The sequence below is a fragment of the Lissotriton helveticus genome, chromosome 3_2 (assembly GCF_964261635.1).
Source record: "Lissotriton helveticus chromosome 3_2, aLisHel1.1, whole genome shotgun sequence".
Classification (NCBI taxonomy): domain Eukaryota; kingdom Metazoa; phylum Chordata; class Amphibia; order Caudata; family Salamandridae; genus Lissotriton; species Lissotriton helveticus.
In genome coordinates, this window is record NC_136062.1 from 461,313,242 (window position 1) to 461,339,277 (window position 26,036).

The window sequence follows — 26,036 nt, forward strand, 5'->3', positions numbered from 1 at the left end:
GCCAGGCTGGATATGAAATTAACAACTTCTGTACGTTTTGGCATTAATGGGGAACGCACCCCAAAATGTGGAGTTGGAAGAGGGATTAGACAGGGCTGTGTTTTGCCCCCCTTCTTTTTATTTTAGTTATTAATGGAATCTACGAGATTTTAAAAAGTGTTAAAGCAGATGCCCCCATGATAAATGGTTCCCCTGTGCCGGTGTTATTATACGCCGATGACTCTGTTCTGCTCTCTAGAACACCGTTAGGACTGCAGCGTTTGATTAATAGATTCTCCACCTTTATTAACTATAGGAAATTAATAATTAACAAGGGGAAAACATTTATCATGACGTGTGGGGCTAAAATTAAAGCAACTAACAGTTTATTTATCGATAAAGAGAAGGTGCGTCAGGTGGATACTTTCTGTTACCTAGGTATAACCTTTTCCAATGATAGATTGTGGTCCAATGAATTTAAAAACATTTGTATTAAAATGGCAAAAAATGCACATGGTGTTTTTAGATTTGCTCATAAGGTTGGGGACCGACGTATAAATGATATGCTCAAGATCTATCAAGCCAGGTGTGTCACTATTGCACTATATGGAGCCGGAGAATGGGAGTATAGATGTGACCATAAATTGCAGCAGGAGGAAACATTTTTAAAAAGCTCCTGTTGTTGCCAACTTCTGCATCTACCGAGTTAATCCATAGGGAGACAGACACCAATTTTTTTGATCGACCAATTATCCCTGAGGCCACTTATGATCTGGCGGTCAATTTGGCTTCAGGAGGAACAATCTTTTACCAGATTGATCATTGAGGGCTGTCTCCGATTGGACAAATACTCTGGTTAAAATATGTGATCAGTTGTTTCTACGAGATTTTTAATCTACATGTCCTTGCTGATCCCAGTGCAGCGGCTCTAATTCCAAAATCCGAGCTGAAATCGAAATTTTTGGCCTTTTCAGTAAGAAAGAGAACTGTGGCTAATGGATCTCTATCAACTGTTAAATTTTATAATAGCTATACCATTACCGAAGGCTTCCCTCTTTATTTAATATGGGTGACAAGGCCATCACACACATTTTTGCTAACCAGGCTGAGGCTTGGTGTAGCACACCATTTAGTAGCACTGCCTACTATCAGAAAGCATCCGCAAGGGCCTTGTATGTGTGATGGTGTATCTAGACAAAGCACCGTGCACTTTCTCTTGATCTGCAAACTATAAGAATTTTCGTACAACCTATTTAAAACCGTTATTTCTTAAATATGGCGTGCGTACAGTTTTGCAGGCTATGAGTCTTATTTTTAACTTGCAACATGTCGATGTTTAACTGCTACGTTTTTAATCCAATCTGTAAAAATTAGGAAAAGTATGTGCTTTTAAATTATTGTGTCTGTTATATTATGGTAGTTTACCTTTATTTTGTAAATAACTGTAATTATTATGCAATGTATGTATCTTTGTGCTTTTATGGTCATTTTTTATGCACCGAATAAAGCTTCATGACTGACTGACTGACTGACTGAATCACTGAATACATTTTGCCCTCAGAAGCTTTGAAAAAAGACATTGGTTTGACTTTAATGAAAAGTGCTGATACTTTCCTGATTTAAATGAAAAGCTCTGTAATTTCTTTAAGCAATATTTTTAAGGAGTCTGAGTTGTGATTAGATTTCCTTAATAACTGAGACATTGTAGCTTTATGCAGAGACATTGTAGCTTCATGCTTTTCGTATCATCACCCACATTAAGTTGAGTAGGGGTTTAGAGCCATTTATGATAATTGTAGGAAGAAAGCAGAAGCCAAGCTTATAATTTGTTGTTTATTCCTTAGCAATGGTGTATTCAAGGTCTATGAGAGAAAACCGCTATTCCTAAGAGAACAAATACTTCCCTGTTAGAAACTTAAGGTAATTATTATGTTGTAGTAAGATGCATTTGTTATAGGTATGGTGCATAAGTTAATTACATAGGGGCCGATTCACAGAACTAACTTAAGACAAAATCCTAAACTTACTACTTTTGGTATTCACAGAAGTTAGGATTTTGTCTTACGTTTGTCTTAAGATAAACTTAAGACAGACTTAAGACAGACTTAAGACAAAATCCTAACTTAAGTCTGTCTTAAGTTTGTCTTAAGACAAATGTAAGTCAAAATCCTAACTTCTGTGAATACCAAAAGTAGTAAGTTTAGGATTTTGTCTTAAGTTAGTTCTGTGAATCGGGCCCGAAGGCAATAATAGGGTTTTAAATACATTTCTTGATATTTAGGTGCCTTTCCTGTTAACAAGAATCAAAATCCTAGCAGGCCCAGAAAACAGACGGTTGCAGCTCTCTCTTGTTTTCTCTCTCTCTCCAATTCCCCTTGCATTTTGGAATAACTGCCAAGGCTTCTGTTAATCAGTAGTGCTGAGAGTTGTTCTTAGAGGGTTAAGGAGCCAGCATCGCCCCTACAAACGCTCCTGGAATTCAGGTGAGTGGCTGGTCTCACAACTTGACACTCTATAAGTAGTGCTTTATTGATTGATATTGGAATCCCAAGATTGAATGGTTTTAAAGGGAGAGAACCTACAATGTCTCAACTGCGCACTGCCAATTCTCACTTCAAATATAAGCACTTCCCATTTTAAGTAAATCCTTAAGGGGTGCTGCTTTACGCTAAAATTGAAAATACATTTTGAGTAGCATTTGATCAGACACAAGTAAGACTTTAACTGTTCCTTTTTTCTGTAGACAGCCCTTCCACAATGGCTTTTAAAATTTTCAAAATTTTCATTTTGAGTTCCACACCTTTAGCACTTAAATAGTGTCCAAATAATCCATCCCATTTGCCTCAAACTTGCATTGTCAGAATGTACCGGGAGTCTTCCCTCTCAAAACATATAACACTTTGTTCAACCTTTCATTATGTTCAGCCACAATTCTACCAAATACTAAGATATGATATTGAAAGTACAACACACCAGACAAATTCTGGAACATCAACCTCATCAATCTCTGAAAACCGAGGAAGCTGATGCCAGATCGAATTCATTCATCTGCCGTGAAATGCTCCCAGAAGAGTGACAATTGAGGTAAGGTGTTGGGTTTCTTTACTTAAAACTTCCTGGTGGTAGGCAGCTGAAATATCTAGAGTGCTAAAAATCATAGCTGCTTTCAAGGTATACAGCATCTCATTTATATTAGACGGAGGCTCACAATCCACCCAAATATTATGATTGAGATCACGTAAATCAACACACACCATCAGCGATTGATTAGCTACGATGTCTAGTATGGCACAACTGATCCAAATCTCTTTGCAACTCCCCCGTAAACATAGAGGCATCCTGCGAACCTTATAGAGCACAGGCTTGACTTTATCTTTGAGCACAATCTTGTGCTGAAAACCAGTCAGTTTCACCAGTTTGGCTGCCAAAATTTCAAGGAATTTCTGTATATCTCCATCATGGGAGTTTACACTCAAACAGTCCTTGCATTGAACAAATGAGATTTGAATTTTAATTTTTTTTATTTTTATTTATTATTTTGGAGTTGTATATAGCGCTAGCCAGACCCGGAGGTATCGGAGCGCTTTACAACATTTGTCAATAACAGTCCAGTATACAAAGAGTGTCAGAGAAAACACAGTGATTCCAAGGTGGTTCATTAATCAGTATTAGTCAAGTAGGAATATAATGCAATCAAGATGATAAGGAACTAAAATGATGTCAAATTCAGTCTGATCATCCCATTCCACAAATTTGGACCAATTCTTAATAAACTACACACAACGTAGTCTTATTCTCGAATTTAAGCCGTGCCTCAAATTCACCCTCAACCTTCGTGCCACCATAGGCAAACATCTTGACATTGGAGGGTTTCAATGTGAGGGGTTCAATTTTCTCAAACATCTGTAAACCAAGGGGCAAATGTACAAGGAAGTGGCCGAGTGAAGCGTTAGCCATCATGACTTAACGACTCATTCCGCCACTACAGAAACACAGGGCTGCACCATATTTACAAGGATATGGTGCAGCCTTGCGTTTCCCCCTGCGCTGGTGCTACACTTAGCAGCGTAGCGCCAACGCAGGCACCCTTGCACCATAGTACAAGGAAGAGTGTGTATGTGTATGAAGGTGTCCCTTCTTGCACATAAACAATCTTTAAATGCCGTGTTGGCAGTTCTATGTGTGCTGCTTAAAGCTTAATGCAGCACACATGGAAGTTACAAAATGTCATTTTTTAAAACAATTTTTTATGCACAGGAAGGGTCACCTTCCTACAAATAAACAATCCAGGGCCTTTTGCTTCTTCCATGTGTTCTGCATAAGGCAGCACACATGGAAAAAGCAAAAACGAGGAGAAATAAAGCATTTCTCTTCGTTTTGCAAAGTTAAGAGCAGGTTTTCCCTGGTCTTAATTTTGGCGCTGCCTATTTAGGCTGCCCTTGTAAATAGGGGGCAAGGACAAAATCAATGGGTGTTGCGGTAGAACGCCATGCGCAACACCCAATGCCCACTCCTTTCAAGCTAAGCATAGCGTGATAGGGGGCCTTATTTACAAGGCAGTGTTAATCCACATTAAGCGGCATAAAGCTGCCTTGTAAATAAGGCAAAGCCCCTATCGCCACAGAAACGTCACAAAAAGTGACTTTCCCGTGGCAATAGAGGCTTGTACATATGCCCCCAAATGTATTAAATGGGGACCACAAATCTGCCATCACTGGAACATAATTTCCGTTGAGACGGATGCCACAGGTGGGCGGTTTCCAAACATGACCAACAGGATTCATGTAGTATCTTCACTCTTTATTATCCAGCTGTCCAGTTTCACTCTTCCATGTATTTCTACATGTTAGCCTGAGCACCACATCATTGTGGTGACCATCACTGGCACAATCTTCCAACTTGGACACCAGAGACCTTTATGACATACAACATACTCCAGCAAAGTGCCATTTTTGTTCAATTTGAAACACGTCCAGGATAGGGCTGGACAATGTTTCGGCAATGCAGCATGATTTTGCAGCCACACCTAAAACACATTTATACTTTTATCATACAGGTATTACCATAATGATCATCATGTTTCGACTGAGACCTGGTCTCAGCAAAACACTTATCATCTTTTTTTGTGTCCTTACGATTCGATGGATGTACGTCATTACAACGCATGCTTTTACCACGCATGCCTTTACAACGCAACTTTTACAACGCAAACCATTACAATGCATAGTGCTTAGGGGTGCTGGATAGTGAATAGTATAATTTACTATTCCAACTCCAGTCCCCGTGGACACTAGGGAAGGTGTTGGATAGTAAATTAAATCTATTCCCTATCCTAGAGCGCCCCCCAGTGCAATGCGTTGTAATGGTTTTCGTTGTAATAGTTGCGTCGTAAAGGCACTGCGTTGTAAAAGTTGCGTTGTAAAGGATGTTTCCCGATTCGATATTTCACTGCACTGTACTGAATTGCTAGATAACAACTCCTGAAAGAAAGCATCAGAATTCTCTATGGCTCTAGCAATGCCTACTGCTGCATCCAAATATGGCACTCTTGAATTATCCAGAGCTCATTGTGCACATCATGATAATTGCACATGAAGGCCAGGGTCCTTAAGGCTGATACAAAGTGGTCAACTGGTTGTTGAGACCACTGTATACATGTATTTCTTTCCAAACAGCATTCCTGCATGGAGAGAAATACGTATCTAGTTCCTCTAGAACAGTGGCATACTCATCTACCACATAAGAAACATTTCCAGCTTCCTATTGGGACTTGCTACCCTTATCTCTATGATGGGTAACACTTTTAAAATTGCCCTGCCCTACAGGCCTAAGTTATGGATAAATAGTGCTTTTCTTTTTTTACTAGGGAAAATGTCTCGAATCTACAGTATTGAGACAGGCTTCAGAAGCCTCTGTCTATCTTGATCATGCCAAAGGTGTTTTTTCCGGAGTTGACAAGAAAGGTAGAGTAGGAGATATATTCAAATCAAGGTCGGGGGGTCACTGTTCATAAGAAAAGGGTGTAGGTCTTAGACGGATCAAAAGGGGGACAGTCAACAAGACATTCCCAAAGACACCATACTTTTATTTATTACCCATAATACATAAAGGGTTCCATCCTCCACCCAGACGACCTATGGTCTCCGGCATCGGATCCCTTTTGGAACCACTTAGCCAATTCTGTATTTACTTTCTTTGACCTTTGGTTCAAAATATACCCTCATTCCTTAAAGACATAACAAATGGTCTCAATCTGATCACCAATGTGGACAACCTGGAGAGGAGCAACATCCTGATGACCCTCAATGTTGAAGTTCTATACACGAATATTCCCCAGGATGCAACGATCGAGCTTATGGACACCTGCCTCAGAGCAGCAACACTGACTACCTCAACGCTGGTCGACTTTACCATGGAATGCGCCACGATGGCCTTGAAAAACAACTTCTTTAAGTACAAATCTCAGTTGTACCACCATATCTCCGTGCTGGATGACGTGAGACTTAAGGCTGACAAAAAAAACCTTGTGCCCTGGTCCTCTTGGACTTATCCGCGGCGTTCGACACCGTGAATCACTGTCGACTCCTATCTGGTCCTGGCCTGGTTGACCTTGTTTCTCAAGGATCGCTCACAACGAGTTCAACTGACTGACCTAGAGTCAAAACCTGCCAAGTTGATGTGCGGCGTGCCCCAGGGTTCAGCTCTTTCGCCCCTGCTCTTTAATATATATCTACAACCTCTGATTGCAGCGCTGAATCAGATGGACAGCAGGGTTTACAATTATGCCAACGATACGCAAATTTTGATCCAGATTGAACATTCATCCACGGCCTACCTGAGAATGCAAGACATTCTCAAGTTCACGATCAATTGGATGTGGACAATTCCTTTAAAATAAACCCAGACAAAACGGAAGTCCTGGCAGTTACCACAGCAGCCAACCCGTGGAGTGATCTGTTCTGGCCGGCCGAACTGGGGCCGTTTCCAGAACCGGCAGTTGCAGTAGAGAGCTTGGGTATCAGGATTGATGCCCTGCTATCTATGACACAGCAGGTGTCGGCGGTGGTATGCACCTGTGTTACCTTATTACGCCAGCTCAGGAAACTATCTTCACTGTTATCCTTTTCCACCCTCAGGCTGGCTGTCTCTGCCCTGATCTTGGCACGGCTGGATTACGGCAATTCCTTATATTATGGTCTGCCAAATAACCTTCTGGCCAGAGTACAGGTGGTGATGAATGATGCGGCTGTGGCTCATCTTCAACAAACCTAGGCGAACCAGGGCCACGCCTATACTTCAGGCCCTACATTGGCTGCCAATTGCTCAAAGAGCTAAATTTAAGAGCCTCTGTATTGCACACAAAGCCGTCCATGGCTCAGCCCCTTGTTACATCAAGGACCAGCTTATTAAATACACGCCAAGTAGGACCCTTCGGTCCATTGAAGCATGTAATTTGATGTGTCCTCGCTTCAATCTCGTATCCAAGGGTGGCAGAGCATTCTCAAACACTGTCCCCCAAACATGGAACATTCTGCCAGCTAAACGTAGGAAAGAAACTAATCTTCTCCTCTTCAGGAAGAATCTGAAGACTGTGCTTTACTTGGAGGCATGGGGGCCCCTGTGAGCGGCTGGCTCGGTGTCCTTCCTGGTGTTGTGTGTTCACTGATAGCGCTTAGATACCTCTGGGTGATAAAGCGCTCTACAAGCTTATAATAACATAACATATACAAGGCACTTCAATGGGCAGTACCTTTGTCCCGAGCCTGGCCTGTTTCTACATTGCTCATTACGAAACTCATCATATGTTCACACCATCCAGGCCCCACCAGATGAATATCATCACCTGGAAACGATTCATTGATGACATTATAATTTTCTGGAAAGGGAAAGAGGCCAGATGTCACGAATTTAGCAAATGGGTTAATACCCTAGACCCCTTCCTCAAGTTCACCAGGTCCCACTCTGACAAAGAGAAACCATTTCTGAACCTTGTGATCTCCATCAACCAAAGAGAACTTTGTGCAAGAAGAATACTGACTGCAAGAGTCTGCTTACTTTTGATAGCCACCATCCAAACATTTTACGTGAGAATCTACCTTTCGGTCAATTCGTACATATACAGAGGAATTGCAGTACCTTGGGAGATTACAACATGTAAGCCAAAACCCTGAGCAACAACCTTGTGGCAAGAAATTATCCACTAGGAGTGATCAGACGAGGATGGAAAAGGGCCCGCAATAATAAACGTGAGGCCTTTTAGAAAATACCACACGACCAACTGAAGTGGTCATCACAAGCGTGACCACCTTTACTCCAAAGCCTAAAAAAATCAAGAACATCATTATGAAACACTGAAACATTTTGAATATGGGCTGCATAAACTAAGTACGAGCACGGTCCGCATTCAAGAGAACCCAGAACTTGAACGACCAACTGATACATACGAGATTACGATCCAGAAAAGATCTCCCTCTTTTAGCCCACAACAGTGTGCTTCCTCTGCCCCGACCCATAAGGCATAGCTATCCCTCCACAAGGTAAGGCTATGCATTTGGGCCACGGGAAGCACATAGAGGAGCACAATCACATGTCTTATTTGTAATGATATGTTGCATCATGTTACGAATGTGCAGAGCATATGAGGCATTGGACAAAGATCACAAAGGGCACCTATGTTATTATGAATTGATAAAGGATGCAAGAATGTTATGAGGATTCATAACACACGTTCATGATTGAAGCAAACTTTGTGTGTTGGATGTATCTATCAGCGACCGTTACCAACCCCTGACACACATTAATCCAGGAATACCAAAGGGAGTGATGGACGGAGTGTTGAACAATGCAAGCACTCACCCCCAGTCAACTGATCTGGGTTTAATCCATCATCCATTCTTTAGCTCACTCCGCCACCCCAGTTCAGACATGTCCATATGCAAATCAGTCTGACCCTGTGCCTCATTGGGAACAGTCCAGCCCGAACTGCCAAGCCAGGTCATCCCTGTACGGAAACAAGCATCCTGGGACCGGTCTCTGGCTATTCAGCCGGCATCATCCAGGCTAGTTTGAATCCAATGGCAAAGTGAGCAAGTGACCCACGTCTGGGTATACCCTGCCAACTTAGAGCGAACAAAGTAAAACCAAAGGGGATGATGGACAATGCAAGCACTCACCCCCAGTCAACTGACCTGTGTTTAATCCATATCATTCTTTAGCTCACTCCGCCACCCCAGTTCAGACATGGCCATAAGCAAATCAGTCTGACCCTGTGCCTCATGAATGCACCCACAGGGTGCATTTCTGGTAAATAAGAAATGTAGTGCCAGAAAGGAAATACTTTTTAATTTTATTTTGTTGTTATCTTCTTTCCCATCTTCTTTTTATAGGTTGGACGATTGTTTTTACTGCAAAACAAGTAGGCACCACCCACATAGGAGTGACCTAATATGCCCAATTAATGGGATAGTTAATTCACCCTATCTTGAATCGGCAGAAGCACGACAGATCTCTCATAAACCAAAAGGCGTGAAACATGTCGAGCCACACTTTATCTAACTTGCTTCTTGGGGATATTACCGACCCCCATAAGTAGCACCAACCATTTTGGCCCATTTAACCTGACAGGGGAGTTAACATAATAAAAGTAAATGTGACATTCTGTAGACAGTTTTAGCTCACTATCAACACACCTCACTTTGGACTCTCTAGCACTCATCAGACGGCGACCAAATAAAAAAATCTCCTCGAAAGAGACCCTTCGAGGGTCTTGTAGAGCATTGCAGCGCTGGCTGATGAAGAGCACCTGCCCGATGAGGAAGCATGGCATTCCTGGATGTGTGAGGGCAACAAGAAACAGTCTTGTTGACTGTCCGCCTTCTGATTTGTCTAAGTCCTACACCAATTTCTTAGTAACAGCGTCCCCCCCGACCTTGATTTGAATATAGTTTTGGATCACGGGCACTGGACCTTCACCGCTCCTACTACCCCCTCTTTTTTTGATACTCGAGGAGGAGATACACCTTCTAATCCAATAATCCTAGCTGACTCCGTTGCCCTCACCTCTGACCTAGGCAATCTAGGGTTAAAACAGCTTGTCATGTCCTCCACACACCAAGCAGGCCATATTCTGGACCCCATTTTTTCCAATTTAGAAGGACTCCAAATCACTAACATTCTGCCCATGCAGTGGACAGATCACTTTGCAATTTTTGCGAACATTGCTACTCGCAATGATTATAATAACAGTTCCCAATCGGTTCCTAAACTACCGTTTAAAGACTGGAAAAATATAAATCTAGAAAATTTCAAGTCTACACTCATACAAACTTGCCCAGAGTTCGTTGCCGACCCCAATATAGCTCTCCAGCAATTATATGACTGGATTGGTCAGGCATCCCACCAATCAGCCCCGTCCAAGGAACACTCTAGCAACCGAGCTAAACCCTCCGCTCCTTGCTACAACGACAAACTTAGGACACAAAAACAGATAAACCGCAGCAAGGAGAGAACCTGGAGGAAAGACTATGATGCTGTCAGTAAGTCTGTCTATAGGGAAGCTGTTGCCCTATATAAAAATATGATAGCGCAAGCCAAAAGAGAATATTACACTGACCAAATCGACCAGGCCAGGAATTCTAGTAAACAACTATTCTCCATTACTAAAGCTTTATCAGGTAACTCCCCAGATCTCACGCCTCCCCCGTCACAATCTCTGTGTGACGCTCTTGCATCTTTTTTCTACACCAAAGTAGATGACATCTACCAAGCATTTTCTTCTAAATCACTTCCGGTCTCCACATCTTCCGTCACCTCCTCCTTAGCTAATGTCTTTCCGTGTTTTCAACCAGTTACCCAGGAGCAAATAAAAAACACACTTCTGACCATTAAATCAGGTTCACCCCTTGACCCCTGCCCCCTATCTGTCCTCAGACCAGCTTTAGAAGTTATCTTACCGGCTCTCACACAGGTCTGCAATCTGATACTGCGGTCAGGCCAATACCCTAATTCGCTCAAAAACACGCTACTAAAGCCTCTGTTAAAAAAACCTTCGCTCGATAAAAATGAGCTGAAAAATTACCGACCAATTGCCAGCTTACCGTTCATTGCAAAGACCATCGAAAAGATCATGAACACCCAGATCTCTGAGTTCATCGAGGTTCACCAGCTCCTGGACGATACGCAGTTTGGGTTCCGAAAATTTCACGGGACCGAGACCGCCCTGATCAAAGCCGCTGATGACATCAGGGATATTAGGGACCAAGGTGGCACTGCCATATTGGTTCTGCTAGACCTATCAGCGGCTTTTGACACGGTCGACCACAACATCTTGGTCGACCGTGTCCAAGGATTTGGCATCTGTCACTCCGCCAAAAACTTAATAGCCTCCTTCCTTGCTAATAGAACGCAGGCGGTCATCCTAGGACCCTTTCAATCAGCACAACTCTCCGCCCCCTGTGGTGTTCCTCAAGGCTCATCCCTTAGTCCGACACTTTTTAACATCTATGTGTCGGACCTAGCTAAGACCATCAAAGCTCATGGGATGAGCCTTACCTCGTACGCCGACGACACCCAACTAGTGTTGGCGATCAAGGGTGACGGAGAGCAAGTAGCTGAAAAATTTAAGAAAGGGCTCCTAGATATAGGAGACTGGATGGAAACAAATTGCTTAAAGCTAAACTCAGAGAAAACTGAGGTGCTTATTTTCGGTCCATTGTCCCCAGCCTGGTCCACCAGTTGGTGGCCAGAGACCTTTGGCACCCCTCCCACACCGACCTCGAAGGTCAGGAATTTGGGGGTTATTTTCGATGATGGACTGAAGTTCATGGATCATGCCAATAAGACAGCATCCACAGCGCACCTAAAACTAAAAATGATTCGCAAAATTCGTCCTTTTCTTCCCGAATCTGCGATTAAGACACTGGTTTCGGCTCTTGTCCTCTCATCCCTGGATTATTGTAACGGTTTATTTCTCAATGCGCAATCTCGAGTCACCACAAAACTTCAAACTATACAGAATGCAGCAGCCCGTCTCATTACCGGCAAAACAAAGTTCGAACCTATTGCCCAAAACATAAAAGACCTTCACTGGCTGACTGTACAAAAAAGGATCCACTTCAAGGCTCTCTGTATAGTCTTCAAATCAGTTAATAATCAAGGACCACATTTTTTAAGAGACAATCTTCAACTTTACAAACCGACAAGAGCTTTACGTTCAGCCACTCTTAATCAACTGTCTGTCCCACGCACTAAAACAGTGTCCTGGGGAGACCGTCGCTTTCTGGTGGCGGCCCCCAGACTCTGGAACACTTTGCCTCTTAACATCAGACGAAGCGCTACGCTGTATCAGTTTCGTAAACTCCTGAAAACCTGGCTCTTCTCTCACTAACCTTGCTCAACTGTCAATTCTGTTTATTCTCCTCTCCCACTTCCTTCAATAATGGTTTTTCAGCGCCTTGACGCCTAAGGGTATAAGCAGCGCTTTATAAGTGTCAAAAATAAATAAATAAATAAATAAATTGTACAGATGCACTTGTGAAACCAATCACTGGCAGATGTTTAATAAACAATAGCTGTGAGAAAAAGGTGGAATAAAATGTCACTAAGAAAATGTTGGAACAGTACTGAAAATACCTGAGTTAAATGTGGTGTCAGAGTACACAACACCCAAGTCCAAAAGAGTTGGCTGGTTCCAAAATGGCTGACACCTGCTGCTAATATGGTGATCAACTAAGGCTGCCAGGTAAAGCCACAAAATTTGCCTGACCTCATGATGGCATGACACATAAGCACATAAGCGTTGTTGCCAGTGATAACTTCTTACAAGAGGCAGGTCCCCTTCACTGAAGTAGTGTACTGTGACTACCATATGAGGCTCTGTAACGATCGTCGTTACCAGCATAATGTAGGCATTGGTGTGTTGCTGTACCTGTTAAAGAAGGCACCATTGCTAAAGTACACAGGAGCACACAGGTCCAACAGAATGCAGTGGCAGGCTACCGGTTGCAACGGAATGACAAAACCGCAGGTCTTGACTCCCACTTTTCAGTAGTGAAATGAGGATTCAGCCACAAACTGAGGTGAGTTTTCCTTTTGTTCATTCAGTAGATGAAGAGATGCAGTGACCACCAGCACCTCACCACAACTACCACAATGGCCACCACTTCCTCGAATCCCCATCCCATTCCACAGGCCATGGGAAACCCAGGGCCCGATTCACAGAATGAACTTAAGACTCAATCCTAAACTTACTTCCATTTTGGTATTCACAGAATGCACTTACTACTTTTGGTATTCACAGAAGTTAGGATTTTGTCTTAAGACAGACTTAAGACAGACTTAAGACAAAATCCTAACTTCTGTGAATACCAAAAATAGTAAGTTCATTCTGTGAATGCCAAAAGTAGTAAGTGCATTCTGTGAATACCAAAATAGTAGTAAGTTTAGGGTTGAGTCTTAAGTTCATTCTGTGAATCGGGCCCCCAGAGTTCAAGCACAACAGCAGTCCTCAAAGGTGTGCTCCAATCAGAGAGCACAGCACACACAAAGGTCGGCTAAGGGATCACATTGCTGTGCTGATCCTCCTGATTGGATGCATAGAACAAAGAGTCGGGCACACTCCCTGATGCCAGGAGACTTTACAAGAATACTTAACAAGTGGTCGCCATTACTCATTTCATATGTGTGATTTATTTGAGGCTTGATGTGATGTAGCAACATTTTCAGTAATGTGTTATTCTAACACCAGATGAGTGATACTTGGCAGGACCGCCACTGTACACATATAATACTGGTCCTATGATACATCATCTGCAAAAAGAGTCAAGACTTTAGTTTATGTATTTATTTCACTTCATATTAGCACAATATTTCACACTTAGTGTAATTCACCATCAGATTTATCAGTGGCAAACTAAGGGTCAGGTCTTAATATAGATGGCCATTAAATTATCTGGCTACAACCAGAAACAGAACAAATGCCACAAGGTCAACGAGAGAGAGAAGCTGGACGACCAAGACTGAGACTCAGAGAGAAACATATGCAGCAATTAAACAAGCCACCCTTTCTTCACGTGGTACAGATGTACTTCCGGAGTCATGAACTTCTGGGGAGCTGTGGCATATCAGCTTCTGTTGTGTTAGGCTCTCACTGCAAGTAAACAATGGGAATCACAAAGAAGTGTGAGAAGTCTTGTCCATCGACTGAATAGCAAAATTCACTCAGGTTTTTATGATACTTAATGAGTACATACAATGCAAAATTGCTGTGATGATCATTTGCATATTATTTGATCATGTTAAACTATCAATGAATTTTACTATTATTGTGAATAGTCAAGCCCAGCTCCGTGATAGAGTTGGTCAGTAGCACTTTGGGGTCATTTAGACCCCAGCGTGGAGACGGCTGTGGTTGCAGAGGTACCATCTCCACCCCATGTCATGGTAGACCACCCACCCTAGTTAGATGTATATGTTGCAGCAGAATTATTTTTGCTTCTCACACACAAACCCCCAAAACAGAGATCTATTTCCAATAAAAAACAAACAAAACCAATGTCCCTGACATGCAGGGTGTTTCCCCCAGCTCATGAAGACCACTGTTGTTTTACCGTGCCCGGTTTCGCCATATATCCTATGGTAGGCACAGGTAGGCCAGATCTGCTTTGGAAGGCCTACACTAAATAGAGTGGGTTTAATGCTGCATCAAAGGCAGAGACCTGTTTGAAATGACTTACTGCCAGTGGAGGCTGCACCTGCAGTCAATCAGCAGTTGTCCAACTCCAAATAAGTGGGGGAACTAAGAGATTCCTGAGCAGAACCCCACTAATTTACACCAGGACTCCCCGTCGGTAAAACGCAGATGGCCTTTGACTTCCATATTACAATGGTGGGAGATGAGTCTATTTATTAATTGGCACTAGTGTCCTTCCACACATGTTACCACTACCAAAGTTAGATAGTGGGAGAAGAGGCTATTTATTAATTGGCACTAGGGCCCTTTGACGCGTGACACTACCTCCAGAGTTAGGTGGTGGGAGATAAGGGAATTTAATATTTGCCACTAGCTTTGTTATGGGCATCCTCTGGAGTTGTGAAAGGGTCTAACAGTGGCCACAGCTGTATCTGAAAGTGTATATGAATCCCACACACTGACTTCAGGGGTAGTGAAAAATTCTTTCAGAGCTTGTTTTTTTTTAAAAGTAAGCGTATACTTATGTTAATCCTTTTCTGCTGCTACCACACCAATCTCAATCCCTTCCTGAGTGGTGTTCATTGGTCAGACCTTGTCAATCCTCCACATGCTGACCTTGAATGATGAATATTTAAGGTCAATTTGTACTTACATATTATAGTTTCTCTGCAGCAGCTCCCCTATATTTTGAGTCTTGCTCTGTGATCTAAATTGGACAACCTTTCACTAATTCATATGGGATAGCCAGGGTTAGACTTTCACAAAGTAAGGTCCCAGATATTCGAACTTTGTTTACGTAATATAAGTGGTTTGCCGTTGACATGCATTAGGGTCACACCCTTGCATCCATACTGTGTACGGTTTGTATAAATATCTTCAATTAACCCTTAAGCAAAGAAAGGCACTGTCTTGATCCCTGTGGTGAACTGGTGGACTACAGGGCCAACTTGTGCTCTTTACACACCTCGGGCCATATTATCAAGAATGCCCATAGACCAGAACCTGGGCTTCTATGGGAATTCCCAAGGGCATATATTTATTTTTTTCAGAGTTTTATATAGCGCGAACTTGACCCGAACGGAATCGGGTATCAGAGCGCTTTACATTGCACCTGTTACGTTACATGAGGACACACATTCATTTTTGTTAGGCACGGGGAGATTAAGTGATTTGCCCAGAATCATAGGATGTTTGGCGTTGTTTCCGAGACTCGAACCCAGATCCCCAGGTCCGAGGTCGAGCACCCTAACCGTTAGGCCAACTCCTCTCCCCTTATTAAGCCCCTTATCGCCAACTGCCGCTAAATTGGCGATAATGTTATCGCCGTTCTTGATAATATGGCCCACCGGGCCTTCTAGAGCATTGGGTATCTATTCTGTGCAGGGCCAGCATAGAGCAGACAGTACAGGCTAACCCCATGCAGAGTAAACCAGAGTGCATGCTTTGGTGCCACACAGACCTTCTGACACGTCTTTTCAGATAAGAACAAACACCTCCCTGCCGAGCCTCAGTGATTAACAGCCAATGGGTCACTTTACTGCAGAAAAACTTACCGAAGGTGTAGGTGGCCTGGAATCCCTTCATGTTCAATGACTCATCACTGTGGAACTGGAGCAGAAGGGAGCTCCCAGTGGAGGTCACTGGTGGGACTAGCCTGGTGCCACAGTATTTGCCAATAAGCGGGGATGTGGTTGTGGCACCATCGAAAATAGACAAGGAGTCATAGGCGCACGTTGGATCGGGTTCAACAGCAAAAGATGTGAATGTCAATAAGACCTGCAGGGTGTAAAAGAAGTATGTGTTAGTCCTTAAATGGTACCTCTGTCATGCCAGCATGAGGCAGTGTGCCACAAGGATGAAGACAATGTGACAGCCATTTCTGACCACCTTTATCATACCAGTAGGGGGCAGTGTGAGATAAGGAAGGAGACATATGCTTTGGCTCTAATTTTCCATCACTGTCCTGACATCAGGGGGCAGCGTAACATAAGGACAGAGAAGTACGCTTGGCCCTTATTTGCCATCACTGTCCTGCCAGCAGGGTGCTTTTTAAGTTTTATTTATACAGTTCAGCACCCAGACACCTTCATCAAACAGAAGCGGCATTCTATCATCTGATGGGAATGGCAGGCTAGATCAATTTTTTCAACATGGCTTTGATTCCCTGTTCTGGTAAGTCATGATCTCATGCCGCACTCTCAGGCTGACATTCTAGAGGGTTCTTCATGAGTCCAAGATCTACCAGGCTTGTGCTCTTATTCTCAGTACTAGAATGACATTGGTACCTTGTATCCAGCTGGAGCCAGGATGTAGAAGCTGCAGTCCATATTGGCATGGTAAACGTTGGGGAAGTAGGGGGATGAGATGGTGCCAGCTGAGCTGGTGAATGTGCCCCCGCATTGTGCTGTCAAAAAGAAGAAAAAAATAATTGTAAGTCCTCTGCAGCATAGAGTACTGGTCATGAGTGCACAATGTCCACACGCGCAAAAGACAGTACACCATCTGAGCTTCAGGGTTCAATAACAGTGTGCCAAACTGGAGACAGTAGTAGAGCTTGATGGCCCCTACACGCTGTTTCTTCCTCAGCTCACATGTCCACTAAAATAATGGTAGATGGCAAGAAATTGAAGGTATGAATGCACACTAGGGAACCACCTGCTGTCATATTATGGGGTCCTAGTCAGAAAGTATACATTCACTGTCGGAATTAGCTCATGTGAAAGAGCAGTTCTGGCAGTAGAGGACCCTCACTATCAGACTACATCAATCACATGTGTTCCCATACATTTTGCACACACCGCGTTCTTTGCCAACCCCATCAGTAGGCAACATTTCACAGGCACAGAAATCCATGTCAATCCCCCACATCACCCCGTCCCCTTCCCCAGACTCAAGCGGATTATGTCAGTGTACTGGGCCCACAACATCTCCTTGGTGGGACCACTTCCTGCAGTGAACCTGATGCTAACATGTGCATGCCAAAATGTGCAGATATCCTGGGAGCACAGCTCACTGGGCCCCTACAAGAGCCATTTGCATCCTCCCTCCCCTATCTGAGGCGGGATCACACCAAGGACCATACAATTGCTGTAGGAAGCCTTTGAGCCCTCCTTCATCTGTCTGAGAGTGCACTAACACCAAGGACTGTACCATTGCTGTAGGAAGCCTCTGCATTACTCTTCCCTCTCTGAGAGCAGCCTGACACCAAGGACCGTACCATTGCTGTAGGAAGCCTTTGAGCCCTCCTTCATCTGTCTGAGAGTGCCCTAACACCAAGGACTGTACCATTGCTGTAGGAAGCCTCTGCATTACTCTTCCCTCTCTGAGAGCAGCCTGACACCAAGGACTGTACCATTGCTGTAGGAAGCCTTTGCATTACTCTTCCCTCTCTGAGTGCAGCCTGCCACCAAGGACCGTACCATTGCTGTAGGAAGCCTTTGCATTACTCTTCCCTCTCTGAGTGCAGCCTGCCACCAAGGACCGTACCATTGCTGTAGGAGGCCTCCTAGTCCTCCATCCCCTGAATGATAGCACCCTGACTGTACCGTTGCTGTCGGAGGCATCTTAGTCCTTTCTCCCCTGTCTGAGAGTGGTATGACACTGCCGGCTGTACCATTGTTGTAGGAGGCATCTGATTCCTCTGCCCCCTGTCTGCGAGCAGCATGACACAATGGACTGTACCATGCTGGCCTCTGAGTCCATCTCCCTGTCTGAGAGTGCCCAACACCAAGGACCTACCATTGCTGTAGGAGGCCTTTGAGCCCTCCCTCCACTTTCTGAGAGCACCCCTGACACAAAGAACCATACCATTGCTGTAGGAGGCTCTGCATTCCTCCTCCCTGTCTGACAGTAGCCTGACACCAAGGATCGTACCATTGCTGTAGGAGGCTTTGAACCCACTGGCGGTGATAGAGCCATCCGTTACAAACTCCAGCAACATCTCATTCCCCGTAGAAGTGAATGGCTGGAGCTGTCGGGTCCCACACGCTTTGCTGAGTAAGACTGGTGCCGTCTTATTGTTGCCATCGTAAATTGTGAGGTAATCAGAAGCGCAGTTTGGGGATGATTGGAGATTGAAGGAATCAAACTGCAGAAGAATCTGAGAAGAAACAACAGTACATTAGACATATGAACTCCAGAGTGTGTAAAACTTTCTATCCTTCATTTCTTTAAGAAGGTCTCATTTTCAGTTTATGTAAGTCGTACTCAGACTACACTCAGTCTGTAACTTTGCATTGCTTTTCAGACAATACCTGCATCCTTTTACCTCGACTCTTCAATTCAATGACTGCTTCTGGTTCCAGCCTCTTTTGCCACCATCCCTCCACTTCAATTGTGTGTTCAAAGAGACATGGCACTCTTATGCTGTCCGTGCACCTTCCATCTTTTCTCTTGGTACCTCTACTTGGAACCAAACCTCTGCTGAAGCTCAGGTACCTCTTGTGAAGAAGTTACACACTAGATACTTGATTGCTTGTGCTAAACTGGGGTTGTCAGTAAAGTTAAAGGAGAAACCAATAGAGCTAAGCTGATGTAAACCAGAAAGACACATGGAACAGTTCGCCCCTCACTGGGTTCATAGTAGAGGCCACACACATCTCTCTGGCGCTGTGTTGGAAATGTCCCTTTTTGCAGGGTTATCCCCAAACTCTTTGGACTCTGGGCACTTTACCACTGCAGATCACTGCTAAAGTGAATATGCTCTCTGTGTAAATTGTTATTGTGATTGGTTATCCATGATTGGCATATTTGTTTTTACCAGGAAGTCCCTAGTAAAGTGCACTGAGTGTGCCAGGGCTGGTGATTCAAATGCTACTAGTAGGCCTGCAGCACTGATTGTGCCCCCCACAGGAGTAGCCTTTACATGGTGTTTCAGGCCTGCCACCGCAGTGCCTGTGTGCAGTTGCTAACTGCCATGCTGACCTGATCAGTGTCCACACTGGCCAGGCCTAACCCTTCCCTTTCTGTACACATTGGACACCGCAATGGAAGGCCCTAGGTACCCCCCTGGGCAGGGTGCAGGGTGCAGTGTATGTGAAAGGTAGGGCATGTCCTGATGTAGGTGACATGCTCTGATAGTGAAATACTGCCAATTTTGTTTTTCACTATTGAGCGGGCTATCTTGCCCATAGGCGATAATGGGGAATGCTGTGTATAATGTTTACCTGCATATCTTCCCATAGGAGCAAGATAGAAAATTAAAGTCTGGTATCCCTGAACTCAGAATTTAATAACCTATCTTTTAGGAAGGATGGTTTTTAGGTCTTGTCTAAGGCACTGCGTTAGCAATGCTTTGGCAGAGATATTAAGTAGGGGCTCTCAGAAATGCTCCTAAAGGCGGATTGCCTACAGTGTGTGGGCTCGTGCACATCGCACACCATTTGGCAGCCTGTGAGCCTCTCTCTGCACTCATGCTGGTTTGCTTGCAGTCAGCAATAGACAAAATAGATTTCCTTTCTCTGCTATTCAGTTATTTACTATAGTGATACCTAGACCATCTAGTTTCTAACATCACACAACCCCAGACAAAAATACAAAGTAAGGTTCGTTTGTTAGTTTTATTAAAATATTCGTCTTTTTTTCTTTATAATGAAAGATACACCAAATAAAATCAATAACACAGTCGTCACTATAGTTGATTCAAACAATTTTGATTCAATCTATACTTTCTGTTTTTTGGTGGACCGTGTCCGCTATCTAATCTGCAATATTTCCATATATAATTAATATACAATGAAATAATGCAAATAATAATAAAAACAATAAAACAATAGTCCGCTTGCATTCAACATCAGACTTCAAAACTTCAAAGGAATCCGCTTGGGCGCTCCTACTAAAATAAATTAACAAGTCGTTGTCACAAAGCTTCACAGGAAAGACCAGCGACGCCATATGGACAGTAGGCAGCCACAACACATCTTCCCCACTACTCTTTTCCTACCATTTTTTTGTCACTTTCCAGCCGCTCGACTGGCTTCCAAGAAAAACAAGATTCCCAAGTGAACTGCAGTCTTATTTAATATTAAAAAAGTTTTAGTAACCTTTGAGCTCGTAATACCAAACGATAATTTTACTCTCAATAGTGGTAGAAGTAACACATCCTTTCTTCTCCCATTCAGTTACGCTTCCTGTCCTCTTCGGTTTCATTGTTGCCTTCTCCCCTAACTCTGCCCTCTTTGTTCTCCCGGGTTTTCTATTGAATCTCCTCCACCCATCACATCTCTTTCTCTTATTCTTCCCCTCTACCTATTCAGATTACTTCTCTCCTTCTTTTCCCCCTCCTTATTCTGTTCTCTATCTGCATCTCAATCCATTCTCCCTTCTTTGCCCTCTCTTCACTTTCACCCCGTCCATTTTGTCCTGCCTCTTCATTCTGCCCCAACGCCCCTATTCTGTACACTGTTCTCCTACAACTACATCTAGGTGCAACCAAACACCAACAAAACCTCACACACAAGGGCATGTCAATAATTGCCTCGGGGAAGTTTCACCTGATGTGTATGTCTGAGAGCATGTACATATTGTTTCTGTGTGTCTGCGAGCCTTCACCAGTGTATGTGTATTTGAATGTGTGTATGCGTGACACTACTTTAGTCGACACACACTGTGCCCTCACTCTACTTTAGGACACACACTGCGCCCTCACACTACTTTAGGCTACACACACTGCACCCTCATACTACTTTAGGCCACACACACTGTGCCCTCACACTACTTTAGGCCACACACACTGTGCCCTCACACACTGCACCCTCACACACTGCACCCTAACACTCTGCACCCTCACATTCTGCACCCTTACACACTCTGCACCCTCACACACTCTGCACCCTCACACACTCTGCACACTCACACACTATTACACTCTACTAAATACAACATACACTCCACACAATACCACTCAGAGCCACATAATTATATGCTACATAATTACACTGCGCTCAATGCAACATACTTTCCAAATACCACTCAGTGCCACATAATTACACACCACATAATTACACTCTACTGAATGCAACACACACTCCAAACAATACCACTCAGTGCCACATAATTATATGCTACATAATTACAATGCAACATACACTCCAAACAATACCACTCAGTGCCACATAATCACACGCCACACAATTACACTGCACTCAATGCAACATATACTACTAATACCACTCATTGCCACATAATTATATGCCACAAAATTACACTTCAAATTCAAATACAATTCAAAGCAACATAGACTCCAAATACCACTCAGTGCCACATAATTACACGCCACATAATTACACTGCACTCCATGCAACATACACTCCAAATACCTCTCAGTGCCATATGGACAGTAGGCAGCCACAACACATCTTCCCCACTACTCTTTTCCTACCATTTTTTTGTCACTTTCCAGCCGCTCGACTGGCTTCCAAGAAAAACAAGATTCCCAAGTGAACTGCAGTCTTATTTAATATTAAAAAAGTTTTAGTAACCTTTGAGCTCGTAATACCAAACGACAATTTTACTCTCAATAGTGGTAGAAGTAACACATCCTTTCTTCTCCCATTCAGTTACGCTTCCTGTCCTCTTCGGTTTCATTGTTGCCTTCTCCCCTAACTCTGCCCTCTTTGTTCTCCCAGGTTTTCTATTGAATCTCCTCCACCCATCATATCTCTTTCTCTTATTCTTCCCCTCTACCTATTCAGATTACTTCTCTCCTTCTTTTCCCCCTCCTTATTCTGTTCTCTATCTGCATCTCAATCCATTCTCCCTTCTTTGCCCTCTCTTCACTTTCACCCCGTCCATTTTGTCCTGCCTCTTCATTCTGCCCCAACGCCCCTATTCTGTACACTGTTCTCCTACAACTACATCTAGGTGCAACCAAACACCAACAAAACCTCACACACAAGGGCATGTCAATAATTGCCTCGGGGAAGTTTCACCTGATGTGTATGTCTGAGAGCATGTACATATTGTTTCTGTGTGTCTGCGAGCCTTCACCAGTGTATGTGTATTTGAATGTGTGTATGCGTGACACTACTTTAGTCTACACACACTGTGCCCTCACTCTACTTTAGGACACACACTGCGCCCTCACACTACTTTAGGCTACACACACTGCACCCTCATACTACTTTAGGCCACACACACTGTGCCCTCACACTACTTTAGGCCACACACACTGTGCCCTCACACACTGCACCCTCACACACTGCACCCTAACACTCTGCACCCTCACATTCTGCACCCTTACACACTCTGCACCCTCACACACTCTGCACCCTCACACACTCTGCACACTCACACACTATTACACTCTACTAAATACAACATACACTCCACACAATACCACTCAGAGCCACATAATTATATGCTACATAATTACACTGCGCTCAATGCAACATACTTTCCAAATACCACTCAGTGCCACATAATTACACACCACATAATTACACTCTACTGAATGCAACACACACTCCAAACAATACCACTCAGTGCCACATAATTATATGCTACATAATTACAATGCAACATACACTCCAAACAATACCACTCAGTGCCACATAATCACACGCCACACAATTACACTGCACTCAATGCAACATATACTACTAATACCACTCATTGCCACATAATTATATGCCACAAAATTACACTTCAAATTCAAATACAATTCAAAGCAACATAGACTCCAAATACCACTCAGTGCCACATAATTACATGCCACATAATTACACTGCACTCCATGCAACATACACTCCAAATACCACTCAGTGCCACATAGTTACACGCCACATAATTACACTGCACTCAATGCAACATACACTCCAAATACAACTCAGTGCCACATATTACACGCCACATAATTACACTGCTACTGAATGCAACACACACTCCTTCCCCCTCCCTTACCCCACTCCCGCCCAAACCCCTCCCACTCCCCCAAGTCAAGACCTGTGTAACAACATAGCAAAGTTATTTTTCGATAAAGTTAATGCCATCTTCTCAGCCTTCTCAAACATTTCAAATAGCAACTTTCTTCCACACCCACCACTGTAACAAAAGACTCGAAAAATAACAGCGTTTAAAAAAAATTTTAATCCCCTCACAGATGAAGACACCCTTAAAATTCTTACCCAGGTGAAGTCAGGTTCCCCTTTCGATCCTTGCCCTATTGAAACTGTAAAACTCGCGGCTATGACAGTGGCAGGTAAACTCACATCTATTTTTATTGCTATGTACAAGGAAGGATACTTCCCAGAGGATTGGAAGCAGGCGTCCATCCTTCCACTTTTAAAAAAACCCAACTTAGACGCCAAGGATCCAAACAATTTTAGACCCATCTCCAGACTGCCCCTTCCAGCGAAGATTATTAAAAAAAACAAGAATGCTCAGCTCAACCAATTCCTCATTCGTTCCGAAACTCTTGACCCCACCCAATACGGGTTTAGAGAAGGGCATAGTACGGAAACGGCACTTTTTAAATCCACCGAAGAGATTAAGGCCATTCTTGATCAGGGAGGAAGTGCCGCCCTGATCATGCTGGACCTCTCGGCGGCATTTGATACGGTCCACCACACCCTGCTGGTGGCCCATTTGGAAGAAATAGGTGTCAGACAAACAGCACAAGCTCTCCTCAAATCCTTTCTTTCCGAACGAACTCATACGGTCAAACTAGATAAGTTTGAGGCAGAAGCTTTCTCCCTACCCTGTGGAGTTCCCCAGGGAACCTCCCTGAGCCCCACACTTTTTAACATTTGTGGATCCTCGCTAGCCCCGCTTATTGATGTTTTTGGGTTTAATCTCACTTCATACGCTGACGATACTCAAATTGTGGTCAATATTCGACCCGATAAACAAGGTGATACTGCTTCTAGGCTTCAGAACTGTATGTATACTGTGAGTGATTGGATGGCATGGAACTGCTTAAAGCTCAACTCCAGCAAAACGGAGGTGGTGCTTTTCGGCAACAACCCCTCCTTTTGGACCCCAAACTGCTGGCCATCTGCCCATGGCCCATTACCACCCCCCACTAAGAAGGTGAAGAACCTGGGAATTTGAATCGATGACACTTTACGCTTTAAAGACCACGTCACTCATTCTCAGAACTTGCAGGAAAATAATGCCCCTACTTCCAAAAGTTGCAATGGTCTATACCTCAAGTTGCAAGAAGGCTCCATTCATAAATTGCAAATGTTGCAGAACGCAGCAGCTAGACTCCTTACAGGTATCCCTAAGTACGCATCTCTCTCCCCATCTATAAAAAAACTCCACTGGTTACCAGTCAAAAAGCGCATCCAATTGAAGGCACTTTGCCTGGTGTTGTTCAAGGCCCTGCAGGGTTCTGGGTCAGACTTTCTAAGGCAACAGCTCCACTGGTACATACCAAAAAGAACACTGCGTTCATCAGATGCCAAGCTTGTAACAACACCACGAATAAAAAAAGCTAAATGGGGGGGTAGAAGTTTCATCACTACTGCAGCTAAGGCTTGGAACAGGATTCCTCTACATTTAAGAAGCACGACCACTCTTTTGGCCTTCAGGAAGTCCCTTAAAACTAGGCTCTTTAACAACTAACCAGCAAAATCCACTTATGTATTCCACGGGTTAGACCTCACCTTAGCGCCAGGACACCTTCGGGTAGCAGCTGCACTTTACAAATCCATCTAACATTAACATTAACATAACTCAGTGCCACATAATTGTATGCTACATAAATACACTGCACTCAATGCAACATACACTCCAAACAATACCACTCAGTGCCACATAATAACACACCACATAATTACACTCTACTGAATACAACTTACACTCCAGACAATACCACGCAGTTCCACATAATTATATGCTACATATTTACACTGCGCTCAACGCTACATACACTCCAAATACCAGTCAGTGCCACATAATTACACGCCACATAATTACACTGCACTCAATGCGACATTCACTCCAAATACCACTCAGTGTCACATAATTACACGCCGCATAATTACACTGCACTCAATGCAACATACACTCCAAATACCACTCAGTGCCACAGACTTAAACACCACATAATTACACTGCACTCAATGCAACATACACTTCAAATACCACTCAGTGCCTCATAGTTACACGCCACATAATTACACTGCACTCAATGCAACATACACTCCAAATACCACTCAGTGCCAAATAATTACACGCCACATAATTTACACTGCACCCAATGCAACATACACTCCAAATACCACTCAGTGCCACATAATTACCCACCACATAATTACACTGCTCTCAAAGCAACATACACTCCAAATACCAATCAGTGCCACATAATTACATGCCACATAATTACACTGCACTCGCTGCAACACACACTCCAAACAATACACTCAGT

The 26,036-nt window shown here is 43.6% G+C and overlaps 1 protein-coding gene across 1 annotated transcript in view; it reads right to left on the reverse strand.

Moving 5' to 3' along the window:
- LOC144826165 (astacin-like metalloendopeptidase) overlaps nt 1-26,036 on the reverse strand; it is a 180,986-nt gene that overhangs the window by 21,236 nt on the left and 133,714 nt on the right. The window contains exons 10-12 of the mRNA XM_078684558.1: nt 18,542-18,767; nt 16,954-17,072; nt 16,222-16,444 (exon numbers count right to left, since the gene is read on the reverse strand). Coding sequence (XP_078540684.1) covers nt 16,222-16,444; nt 16,954-17,072; nt 18,542-18,767 — 568 coding nt within the window. The remainder of the gene's footprint in view (nt 1-16,221; nt 16,445-16,953; nt 17,073-18,541; nt 18,768-26,036) is intronic.